The sequence below is a fragment of the Pseudophryne corroboree genome, chromosome 3 (genome assembly GCF_028390025.1).
Source record: "Pseudophryne corroboree isolate aPseCor3 chromosome 3, aPseCor3.hap2, whole genome shotgun sequence".
NCBI classification, from domain to species: domain Eukaryota; kingdom Metazoa; phylum Chordata; class Amphibia; order Anura; family Myobatrachidae; genus Pseudophryne; species Pseudophryne corroboree.
In genome coordinates this window covers 706,235,451-706,248,238 of record NC_086446.1, presented here as the reverse complement: position 1 = coordinate 706,248,238, position 12,788 = coordinate 706,235,451, and the positions used below count along the sequence as shown (strand labels likewise).

Here is a 12,788-nt window from a genome sequence, read left to right as displayed (position 1 = left end):
ATGGATATGGGCCCTCATTCCGAGTTGATCGGTCGCAAGGCGAATTTAGCAGAGTTACACACGCTAAGCCGCCGCCTACTGGGAGTGAATCTTAGCTTCTTAAAATTGCGACCGATGTATTCGCAATATTGCGATTACTAACTACTTAGCAGTTTCTGAGTAGCTCCAGACTTACTCTGCCTGTGCGATCATTTCAGTGCTTGTCGTTCCTGGTTGACGTCACAAACACACCCAGCGTTCGCCCAGGCACTCCCACCGTTTCCCCGGCCACTCCTGCGTTTTTTCCGGAAACGGTAGCGTTTTCAGCCACACGCCCCTGAAACGCCGTGTTTCCGCCCAGTAACACCCATTTCCTGTCAATCACATTACGATCGCCGGAGCGAAGAAAAAGCCGTGAGTAAAATTACTTTCTTCATAGTAAAGTTACTTGGCGCAGTCGCAGTGCGAACATTGCGCATGCGTACGAAGCGGATTTTCACTGCGATGCGATGAAAAATACCGAGCGAACAACTCGGAATGAGGGCCATAGTTCAAAGGATACAGTTTAATTATTACAGTTGGACATAATAATTAAAGTCTAGCACAATACATTCTACAATATGTTAGTTGAGACTCATCTTTAGATCAGATAACCCGATCACTTTGGACTCTGATTATCATTATTATGATTAAAAGTGCTAGGATCTCATCAATAAAAAGTTACGTTTTGCTGCAAATCACAATTATCTTACTACCTTGGGGAAATGTTACTTATTGCTAGAGATGTGCACCGGATCATTTTTGCTGGATTTGGATTTGGCCATGATTCGTCGTTGTCCGGTTTTGGATTTGGATTTGCCAAACCACATTTGCATTTTTTTCAAACATTATCAAAGAAAGCTAAAATCACATAATTTGAGCTTTTTTTGTTCCTAGAGTATTATTAACCTCAATAACATTAATTTCCAGTCAATTCCAGTCAGTTTTGAGCACTGCACATCTCATAATATTGTTTTCTTCAATATTGGTCAAAGGCTGCAGAGAGCTGGCTGGTTACTAAGCAGTAGAGCAGCGGCAGTTTATAGCACATCTACAGTATACAATTTTGCCACAGCGTACTGAGGTACAGTGCACAGAACAGTACAAACCATAGATCTATGTATATATTTTTATTTTTTGAACACTCAGAGCAGTTGAAACTGCATGGAGTCACAGGGCTTATAGATGCAAGTGAACAATGCGCCCTAGGGTAAACCACACCAAACAGTACAATTTACAGCAGAGTACAGCGCAGCATACAGCAGCGTGCCCCTATACACAGTCACTATACAGAGCACAGCCACTTTTGAGTCTGAAGTCTCATGATAATACAGCACAACAATACAATGCAGCACAGCCACACCAATACAGCACAGCAAATACAGCAGAGTACAGCTGCAGCAGACAGCACCGTACAGCATACCCCTAAACAGTCATTATACAGAGCACAGTCACTTGTGAATCTGGACACAGCACAGCCAAAACAGCAGAGTATAGCACAGCAGTGTGCAGTGTGCCCCCATACACAGTCACTATAGAACACAACCACTTGGGAGTCTGGATACGGCACAGACAATAAAGCAGAGTATGGAGCAGCATACAGCAGCAAGCGTTATTGTGAAATGGCACCGAGTCCCAGCCATGGTGCCTTGTATAGAATCCAAGTCCCGCAAGAATCCTACGCCGGGAGGATGACATATGATCTCAATGCGGGATCCGAGTCTTGCGAGAATACCCAAGACACAGCTTGGGTGGACTTGGATCACCGAAGTTAGGAGCTGTTATCCGGACTGCTCATCTCTACTTATTGCTATGAAAGTTTGGGCTCAGCATCCAGTTCTACTTTTTATTATATAAATAAATAATTCATTCATTCATTCATTCATTAAAGTTTTAGAGTTACTATAGATATTATATTATTAACATTATACAGAAAAGTAGTTCTTAACAAAATAGATGCAATATTGTGGCTCTTGCGGATATATTTAGGAAATGTCAGGTTATGCAAAGTTATAACTATATTGATTTTGTACAGATTAGTTACTTTACCTAAATAGAGAGATTAACTATTTGGACATATTGATTAAAAAGGCATGAGTTATCAAGCCAAGGGTGTTAAAATATTATTTAATTTTGATTTAATCTCCTTTGAATTAATATCCCCTCTGCTGAACCTGTTGTGGAACATTTCTTCCAGTTGGTATTTTTTAAAGTTAACAAATTTGCTCTCCCAATTGAATTTTATGTTTTCTTGCCAGATACCAGTGAGAAAATCCACGTTTCCTTCCATGTACCAGAGAGATTTGTGCCAGGCTCCGCCCGTACACACATGATTGTTTTGGGTGAGGAGTCTGCTGAGGAAGAACCTCATTGAGATTGGATAATATTATTTTGATCTACAAGTACATTAATGTTAGCGCTATTGCATTATAACTAACTAACTATTATAACTTGCTTTGCAGGTGATCTCATGGGCAATATTGTCATTAACTTGGACAACGTTGTATATATGGCTGATGGATGTGGGGAGCAGAACATAGCAAAGCTATCTAGATATGTGTACACAATGCAGTATCTACAGAGTACCAAAGAACTAACTCCAGAACTCAAGGAAAAGGGAGTGAAAACCATGACTGAAAGTACGTTATGTGAGATGTGTATCTTAATAAATATTAAAGATGTGCTGTTCGGTTCTTCAGCAATACAAACCCACCTGAATTTTGTGGTTCAGAACTGAACAGAGTTACAGTTTGTATCCCCTGGAAGGATCTGAATCCAGTCCCATTCCAGATCTATTCCCATAACAGAATTCAGATTTTAAATCCGAATTTTGGGTTTTAGATTTCTTGAAAATTGATAAATACAGCTAATATTATGTAATTTAGACCTATTTTTTAAATACAAAACTTGAACTTCGGATTTTAAATCTGAAGTCCGAAACAAAACACTTGCCAAAACCTAAAAACAAAACAAAAACACTGAGGGTGGTTTTGGCAAAACCAAAACCAAACCATGAGGGTCCGCGCACATATCTAAAAAAATACAGAGGAGTGTTATTGTTGAAGAGGAGCAGGAGCAAAGAAAGTTAAAAAAAAAAACAAGACTTAGCTCTTCCTTTCAGTCTGAATATACCTGTTACAACCCAATATTGTGCCTTATTTGGGTTTAAATTATAGTCTGTGCTAAAAACATATTCTGTTGCTTTAATATTCTGATTTCCTTGTTCCTACATGTATTTCACTCATTCCATTGATACAGATATTTTTTTTATTTTATTTTGTACCTATACTGAGCTAAGGTCTATTCTGATATATTTGTATCAAAATGGGAAGATGTATCAAGCCCTGGAAAGAGATAAAGTGGAGAAATTTTAGAAAACAAGCAATTATGTAATTCTGACATTGTACACTATACTTATAGCACACTGAGGATCCAAATATCTTACCCTTTATCAAAAGGTCCATGAGTTGTTTTTTTAGTTCCAAGTGAAATATCCTGGCCACTAAATCATGAAGAACATGAGACAATTGACCTGGTAGAAGTTCTCTTTTTTAATTTCTTCCCATTTTGCATTGGTTGTAAAAGTGATGAATAAGTCAGAGCATGAATACTTGCAGACATAGCAAAAGGTATCATGCATGTAGCGAGGGCTGCCTGTAAAGCTAGATGGCAGAATAACTAACAAGTACAAATTTTAAATGCCCTCATTATGGGCTAAATGTATAATGTATAATGTTAAATGTTCATAGGGGTGCATACAATTAGTGCCGAATTTTCCAACAGTCGGAAAATCTGCACTTTTTGCCCATTTTTAGGTCTAATTTACATTCGATCTATTCAATCAAACTGACGATTTTTCGACTGATGATCCACGTGTTTTTCGACTGACGTTCCACGTGTTTTTGACAAAACCGCGGCTGTTTTCAACTATTTTCCGTGGATGTAGATTTGACTTGTTAACAAGTCAAATATTTCTTAAGTCAAATCTGCATTTGTCGGAAAAGTGGTCGAAAATGGCCTGGATTGAATAGCTATGTCTGGACATAATTGAATACCCCCCATAGTCTTCTGCTCTGAATTTGGTCTGATTAGTATGGGTGAATAAAAGCCTTTCTGTCTCTATTTTCATGTACATGTCCACAAGAAACTGATTAAAGAGCTGTTTGTAGATATAGAAAAGTCTAGATGCGTGTTTCTAAGTTTTAGGAAGTGTAATTAGAGTGGCCTACTAAAACACTTACCTTTTATAATACAAATAAATACTACATTTTATAAATAAGACCACGTACTGTAGTAAATTGCATAGTGTCACAGATGTCATAGATGTTACTGATATTTCCAATCCATAAATATGGCATTGATGAGTTATGATTAGTTCATGTGGAAGGTGTTTGATACAAATAAGATCAGAAGTATTTAGATGCTCTGTCTTTGACTGTAATATTCCAGTAGAGTATAAATGAATGGTCTCAGTATTACCTCCTCATAGCAATGTATCATCACTGTGGTAGTCACATGTTAAGGCTAATTGGAGAAGATGTTATGGAACACGGAGAGAAAATTGCAAAATATCTTAATGAATACATACATAATACATACAAACTGAACAATATTGCCAATATGTATTGATGGTGAAGTATATGAGAGCAGTAAAGGACTGAATCATGCTACTGCAGGGATTACAACCTAGAAGAATAGAAATCAAGAAAAGGGCTCCTCTTTAGAAAGTTGGCATTGTTTACCCTGTGTGTGCTATGCCTAAAACAGTCCTACCATATTCAATCCATATATAACAGTGGTTCCCAAACTCAGTCCTCAAGGAGCACTAAGGGTGGGATGTACTAAGATGTTACGCTGCGCTAATAACCATCTTACCGCTCTGAAGCCCTCTTACCGCTCTGAAGCATGTCAGAATCCTCCTCAGCCTCCCGGCTGCTGCGATCAGGTCTGATTTACCCCCTAAGCCAGTGATTTTCAACCTTTTTTTACTCGCGGCACACCAAACAATATTTTAAAATTGCCAAGGCACACCATCAGTTCCCCACAGAAATACACAAAACACACACATTGGCCCTCACAGTAAAAAAAAAATCCACACATACATTGGCCTACACAGAAAAAACAATCCCATTGCTCCCTACATAAATCCTGTTGCTCCCCACATGAATTATTCACATTGTTTCCCCCCCCCCCCATAAATCCTTATTCTCCCCTACATAAATCCTATTGCTCCCCACAGGAGAAATAAAATAACAAATATTAGCCCATACCAGTCAGCTGTCCTCCTCCCGATCCCTCAGTGGCGGGGGTGGTTCATAGTGGAGTGCTGCAAATACTGAGCAGCGGGTGGGTGGGCAGGTGTGGAAGTGGGTGGGCAAGGAAAGCTGTGGATGCAAACAGGAACTGGAAGATGTGTATGCAGGCGGGTGGGCTGGCTGGGTGGTGAGAAGCGGCGGCCGTGACCTACGATATAACACCGCCGCGTCTTCAAGGCATAGGTCACAGGCAGAGCACGACTGATCCTATAAGAAGAGCCCAGGCCAACAGTTCACTCTGAAGGTGCAGGAAGCTGCTCTGGCTCCGCGGCACACCTTGCAACTGGTCGCGGCACACTAGTGTGCCACGGCACACTGGTTGAAAAAGCCTGCCCTAAGCCCTAAGTGTGATATGAAGAAGTGATTCCCATTTTGTCCAAGAAATATACAGGGGCAAAATTATACGAAATGCAGACACTGGAGATAATATTATTAGTATGCATTTACAAAACAGGGTTACTATTGTTTTCTCCATCACCTTGTTCATAGGTGGTTTTGTTTATACAGGAATTTAGTTATACAGAACAAATATTTTTCTATTTCCATGCAATCTGAATGGACTGTTTATTTAACCTTTCATTGCTTATGTCTTTAGGCCCTAATTCAGACCTGATCGCTCCTCTGCAAATTTGCAGAGGTTTGCGATCAGATAGTCGCCGCCCAGACAGAGTGAACATCCGCCCCGTGCAAGTCTGCGTACGCCGTGCAAAAAGCTTTGCAAATGCTGATCAGTGGCAAATACGTTCGCAACTCACTCAGCATCATATGTTTATTCCAGTCTGTGCAGTCTGTGCTTAGCCCAGGACTTACTCCTACAGAGCGAAAGAACAGGCTGATCGGGCCGGAGCTAACGTCACACACCCTCCCTGAAAACACTTGGGAACGCCTGCGTTTTTCCTGACACTCCCAGAAAATGGACAGTTACCACCCCCAAATGTCCACTTCCTGACAATCACCCTGCGTACGTCTAGCAATAAAAAAACGCTGATCTTTCACAGTTTGGCCTAGAGTGTGCGCATTATGATCCGTACGCATGTGCAGTCATTCGATAATCTCTCACTTTTAAAAAGTGCAATGAGGTCAATTATAATATTTTTCAAATTCTAACAGAAAGAAATAGCTGGTAAAAGAGGAACCTAAAGAGATTTATTACTGACATGTCTTTATCTTGCAGACTACCAGAGACAACTGACATTTAAAAATGAAAATGGCTCATATGGAGGGTTTCCAGATGGTCCTGGAAATTTCTGGTATGTAGAAAACATTTACAGTATATGAGTTCATCTATATAGTCTGACAGTGAGCAATTTGGATGCACACTCTGCACACAATACATCTATACAATATATGAAAGTATCTTGGTGGTTTGGATCCAATTTCTGATTAGTTGAAATAAATTTACCTGTCAAAATTGAAAATTGTCCAGGTCAAATAAAAAACTCTTTATTGTTGCTTTTACACAATTTTCTCCAATCCCATGTTCCCAGAGAAGTATAGAGGGAACATCTCTAAAAATAAACACCACAAATGAATAGACACAAACTGGGATATTCAATTGGCCCCATCACTGTCGAGTGATAAGCCTCGCCGGGGGGGGGGGGGCTATCTAATTGGCCCCGATAAGCCGGCGCATGCCGAGGCTTATCAGGGATTTTGTTTCACCTGCCTCCGGCAGGCGAAGACATATCCCCAATAACAGCCCCGTTTTCATCAGAAAATGGGGCTATTTCACCCATTAACACACAGGTTTCACCATTTTAATGGCTGAGCTAATCAAATAGCCCAACTGCAACACCCGAAGAAACATCGGGGTTTTTTACTCTCAATGTCTCTTCAGGGCAAATTGCATATCCCAGAAAGAATGGTGTAGTATAGTCAGGTCACTGGGCTTATGGCAAATGCACTAAGGGCCTAATTCAGATCTGATCGCAGCAGCAAATTTGTTAGTTAATGGGCAAAACCATGTGCACTGCAGGGGGGGGGGCAGATATAACATTTGCAGAGAGAGTTAGATTTGGGTGGGATATTTCGTTTCTGTGCAGGGTAAATACTGGCTTATTTATTTTTACACTAAAGGATAAGAAAGAAAAGATTTGTCTTTTTTGTTGGCACACTAGAAGTTAAAAAATTGAAAAAATAACTTTTATTGTTTACTATTAAAAGTCAACTGGTAAGTGATATAACAGACATACAAGTGATAATGTGAAAAAATAATAACATTAAAGCGAAATTTAAAAACGTGCTATGTTGTCCTGTTTCTGTATCTTCAGAGGTTCTACAGGGGTTCACTACGGCTGGCCGGCGATCGGGCTCCCGGCGACCAGCATCCCGGCGCCGGGAGCCCGACCGCCGGCTTACCGACAGCTTGGCGAGCGCAAATGAGCCCCTTGCGGGCTCGCTGCGCTCGCCACGCTACGGGCACGGTGGCGCGCTACGCGCGCCACGCTATTTTATTCTCCCTCTATGGGGGTCGTGGACCCCCACGAGGGAAAATAATTGTCGGTATTCCGGCTGTCGGGCTCCCGGCGCCGGTATACTGAGCGCCGGGAGCCCGACCGCCGGCAAACAGAAGACCACCCGTTCTACAGATATTATATTGTTGTATGTTCCAATGTAACACAATAAATTACAATATCCAGTTCCTGTGTCTCAATTTTGTATTGATCCTTCTTTGCGAATACAATCCAGACTGCTAACAGTGTAATGGATTTCAGTATCCAGTTCCTGTGTCTCAATTGTGTTTTAATCCTTCTTTACACATGCAATCCGGGCTGCTATAGTGCATATAAAACACACCACACAAATTGAGTAACAATAAATTTCGATGTTTTGTACTAAGTGAGAATGATACTCCTCTCAGGTATTTTACAATTTCAATATGACATAGCATACACACGGTTGGAATGGATGGATGGCTATTTAATATGAAACTATCTCATCATCAGCTATAGAGACTTCACCGTCACTCAGCTGTTATAAATCACATCTGATGTGCAGATTATATATCGCAGTATCCATGGGCCGGTGTTGTTCTCTGATTATACCGTTATAGGTTTCTATTAATCACTCAGTCATCTCATCCATTGATTGAAATCCTTAATATTCCATGTGTAATATAATATGTAGAAGAAATGTATAATTCTATAATTGCATTTAGCATTTCACGTTAATGTTATTATTTTTTCACATCTGTTATCTGTTATATGTCATTATCTGTATGTCTGTTATATCACTTACCAGTTGACTTTTAATAGTAAACAATAAAAGTTATTTTTGTATTTTTTTATCTTCGAGTGCGCCAACAAAAAAGTCAACTCTTTTTTCTTTCTTATCCTATAGTATCTTACAATATAAGGTGTCTAGGGCAGCATCCCCACCTGTACTGAATGACTATTTGTCCATACTACCAAATGGGACTCCATAACCAATTATAAAGCATTTGTACTAGTGCAGAATATTTTTTCCCCTTTCCCCATTTTCCCAAACTTCCTATTTATTTTTACACTGCAAATTAGATTTCAGTTTGAACAAAACCCACCCAAATCTAACTCTCTCTGCACATGTTATATCTGCCCCCCTTGCAGTGCACATGGTTTTTTGTCTATTAACAATTTTTTTTTATTTTTTTTAAAATAAGTTTTATTGGGTTTTGTAATAAGAAAAACAGATGCATAAACAGTAAACAATACATATGGGTCAATACAGAAGGTGCATAAAACTGAGGTATCAGTAAGATATAGCCACAGCATGGCCCATATTGATCCTATACATCAAACATCAAAGAGAAAGTATTGAGACAGCAATACAGATATAGAGAGAACGAATCAAGGAAAGAGAGAAGAAGCAAGAACAAGAAAGAGTGGGGGGAGGGGGAGCGAGAACGTCAGCCAGTCAAGGCTGGTCACAACCATGAGTACTATCATCTCCATAAATAGCGGATCAGATGGTTGCCAATGGCGGTTCAGCATTATAGTGCATTGTCCATGGCGTCCAAGTACGTATAAAGGTGACTGATGTATCATGAAGGGCAGCGGTGATGCGTTCCAGTTTGTATGTGGTCCATATAGCATTAATAGTAGCGGGAAGAGTAGGGGGAGAGGAGGATTTCCAATTCGCCGCTATTTGGCATTTGGCCGTATTCAAAATGTGCTTAATTAGTCTTAGTAGATGGTTCGAAGTATCTGGTATAGGGCGCAAAAGTAGAGAGTAAAATGGTGAACTCGGAACAACCACACTGGTGATTTCCAGAATTAGTTTATGGATCTGACGCCAATAGCGGCGGACGATCCCACAGGACCACCAAACATGCAGCATGGTTCCCCTCTGCCCACAAAGTCTCCAACATCTATCAGAGCAGGAAGGGTAGATAGCCTGAAGTCTAGACGGTACTAGGTACCATCGGTAATAGATTTTACAAGAGTTTTCCTTGATACGAACTGACAAGGAGCTCTTAACAATTTCCTGTCTGATGTCAGCCCACTCCTCGACAGTTAACGTTTCCCCTATATCTCGTTCCCACGCCAATTCATGGGCCTCTTTCTCAGGGGTATTGTGTGAGAGCAAGATTTGGTAAATAGTGGATAATAAACCCTTGGTAGAGCGTTGACCACAACATAATGATTCAAATGCAGTTTTGATTGGGGGACGAGCAGTTTTACAAAGAGTAGTATAGAAGTGGCGGATTTGCAGAAATTGATAGAAAGTCGAATGGGGAAGGGAGAAGCGGGATTTTAGGTCCGTAAACAAGGGAAATGAAGAAAGAGGGGCCAGATCAAACAAGAAGAGGACGTTATGTGAAGTCCAATATTTAAACGCAAGATGGTTAGTACCTGGAGGGAACTCAACATTGTCCCAAAGAGGAGTCAGTAACGGAGTATAGGAACGAAGATGATAATAGCGGGTGCACTGATACCAGATCGATAATGTGAAATGCATCGTCGGCAATAAGAGAGACGAGGCAGGGCGGGAGCGAGGCGCGCACCATAACAGGGTTGAGGGTGAATACATATTCATTGCATTAGCTTCCAAAAGCGTCCACAATCTCTGTTCAGGAGGCGAGTGCCAGAGGACACAGGAGGCTAAGTGTGTAGCTCGGTAATAATTAATCAGATCCGGCATACCAAGGCCCCCTGAGGTACGATGTTGTTGGAGTAATCGTATCTTGACTCTGGGTTTCTTTCCAGCCCAGATGAAGATAGACAAATCCCTTTGAAGATTCTTCAATATTTTAGTCGGTATGCGGATTGGGAGGGTCTGCCAAAGATATAGTAAAAGCGGAAGTATGTTCATTTTGGTAGCAGCAATACACCCAAACCAAGAGATAAAGAGTTTGTTCCATCCAACCAGATCAGTACGTATAGATGCAAAGAGACGTGGAAAATTGGCTGCATATAATGACGCGTGAGATTTAGTTAAGTATATACCGAGGTACTTGAGTTTAGAGTGTTGCCATTTAAACGGGTAGGAAGACTGTAGAAGGCGTAAATCCTGGGGAGACACGTGTATATCTAAGATCTCCGTTTTATCAGCGTTAAGTTTGTAGTTAGACAGAAGACTATAAGTTTGAATCTCCTCAAACAGATATCGTAGAGATATAAATGGGTCAGTTAAAGTTAAAATGACGTCGTCAGCGTACAGCGCTATCTTGAATTCATGGTTTCCAACTGCAATGCCCGAGATTTTAGTGTTTAGTCTGATTTTGGCCGCCAGAGGCTCCATCACCAGAGCGAAAAGCAATGGGGAGAGTGGGCAGCCCTGTCGGGTGCCGTTTCTAATAGAAAGAGACGGAGAGGAGAGACCATTGACGAGGATGGAGGCAGATGGGTTGTGATAAAGTGAAGTAACGGCATTATAAAAAGCACCGTGTAGGCCTATATTTCTCAAGGGTTGTTGAATAAAGGGCCATGCTACTCTATAAAAGGCCTTCTCCGCATCCAAAGCCACCACCAGGGTCGGAAGGGAGAGATGGATAAGATTAATAAGTCGGCGAGTGTTGTCTGCTGCTTGTCGGTTAGGAATAAAACCGACTTGATCCGGATGGACCAAAATCGGCAGGAATGGGGCCAACCTGTTCACCAGAATTTTAGCGAACAACTTGAGGTCTGTATTTAACAAGGAGATGGGTCTATAATTTTTCATTTCAAGCGGGTCGCGTTCAGGCTTGGGTATAACGATAATGTTAGCCCTGGTGGTGGCCGCGTCTAGCGAGCCCAGCTCCAGTAGAGAGTTGAACAGTGAGTGAAGCATGGGAAGAAGAGATTGCGCAAATTTTTTGTAATAGATAGCAGTATAGCCGTCGGGCCGCTGAGCGGCGCAACTGAGCTATCGTGACCAGAATTTCCTCGTTGGAGATGGGGGCATTAAGTATTTCTAGATCCGAGGATGAGAGTTTTGGTAGGCGACAAGAGGCGAGGTAGTATTGGGTGTTGGTGACGTGGAGGGGATCTGCTTTAGCAGGTGGGGGTAAGTTGTAGAGTGAGTCATAATAATTGTGAAATTGTGAGGCCATAACCTTGGGGTCACAAGTCACGGATCCGTCAGAGCATTTCAGGGCAAGTATGCGGTTTTGCGTCCTTTTTGCCCGGATGCGGCGAGCTAACATAGTGTCAGCCTTATCTGATTTTTCATAAAATTTCTGGCGGATCCATAAAAGTGAGTTAACTGTTTTTTTTGTGAGGATTTGCGACAACTGTCCCTTAAGTGAAAGGATCTTCGTGTAAAGTCGTTTTTTCGGAAAGCGCTGATGGAGAAGGGTTAGAGAAGCTAATTCTGTTTCCAAATCAATAATACGTTTGGTCTCAATCTTTTTGTGGGTTGAAGCAAGATTAATGAGGAGGCCACGCAACGTGGCTTTGTGAGCCTCCCATAACACCGCAGGAGAAACATCAGAAGTGTTATTATCAGTAAAGTATGTGCGAATCATGGCGTTAATTTCAATAATGTTAGCGGGTTTAAGGAGAAGAGACTCATTTAAACGCCATGTCTGAGGGGCCGAATGTGAATGAGGGATAGCAATATCCAACATAAGGGCATAATGGTCCGACCAAGTAGTGGGGATTATTTGCGCCCCTCTGAGGCTCTGAGTGGAGTCGCGGTCAACAAAGACGTAGTCGATGCGGGTGTAAAGGTCGTGTGGGGGAGAAAAATGCGTGTAGCCTCGAGCGGAAGGATACAAAGTCCTCCAGCTATCATATCATACAAGTTGTGAGAGGAGATACAGTTTCGCAAAAGCTTAGACAGCTTTGTGTGAGAGGACGTCCCCGTGCTCGGGTGTGATCTATCAAAATGAGGGTCTAGGGTAATATTACAATCTCCCGCAATTATAATTTTGGAATTCGTAAACTTAGAGATCTGGTCAGAGAAGGTCCGAAAGAAAGAACCCTGCTGCATGTTTGGGGCATATATGGACGCCAAGGTGATAGGGTGTTGATTGAGGGTACCTGAGAGGATTACAAA

General features: G+C 41.5%; 1 protein-coding gene across 1 annotated transcript in view; it reads left to right on the top strand.

Annotated features, from left to right (window-relative positions):
- The window catches only part of LOC135056654 (alpha-2-macroglobulin-like), a 222,886-nt gene that overhangs the window by 173,609 nt on the left and 36,489 nt on the right, over positions 1 to 12,788 (top strand). Inside the window, exons 23-25 of the mRNA XM_063962100.1 lie at positions 2,277 to 2,360; positions 2,481 to 2,657; positions 6,508 to 6,583. Coding sequence (XP_063818170.1) covers positions 2,277 to 2,360; positions 2,481 to 2,657; positions 6,508 to 6,583 — 337 coding nt within the window. The remainder of the gene's footprint in view (positions 1 to 2,276; positions 2,361 to 2,480; positions 2,658 to 6,507; positions 6,584 to 12,788) is intronic.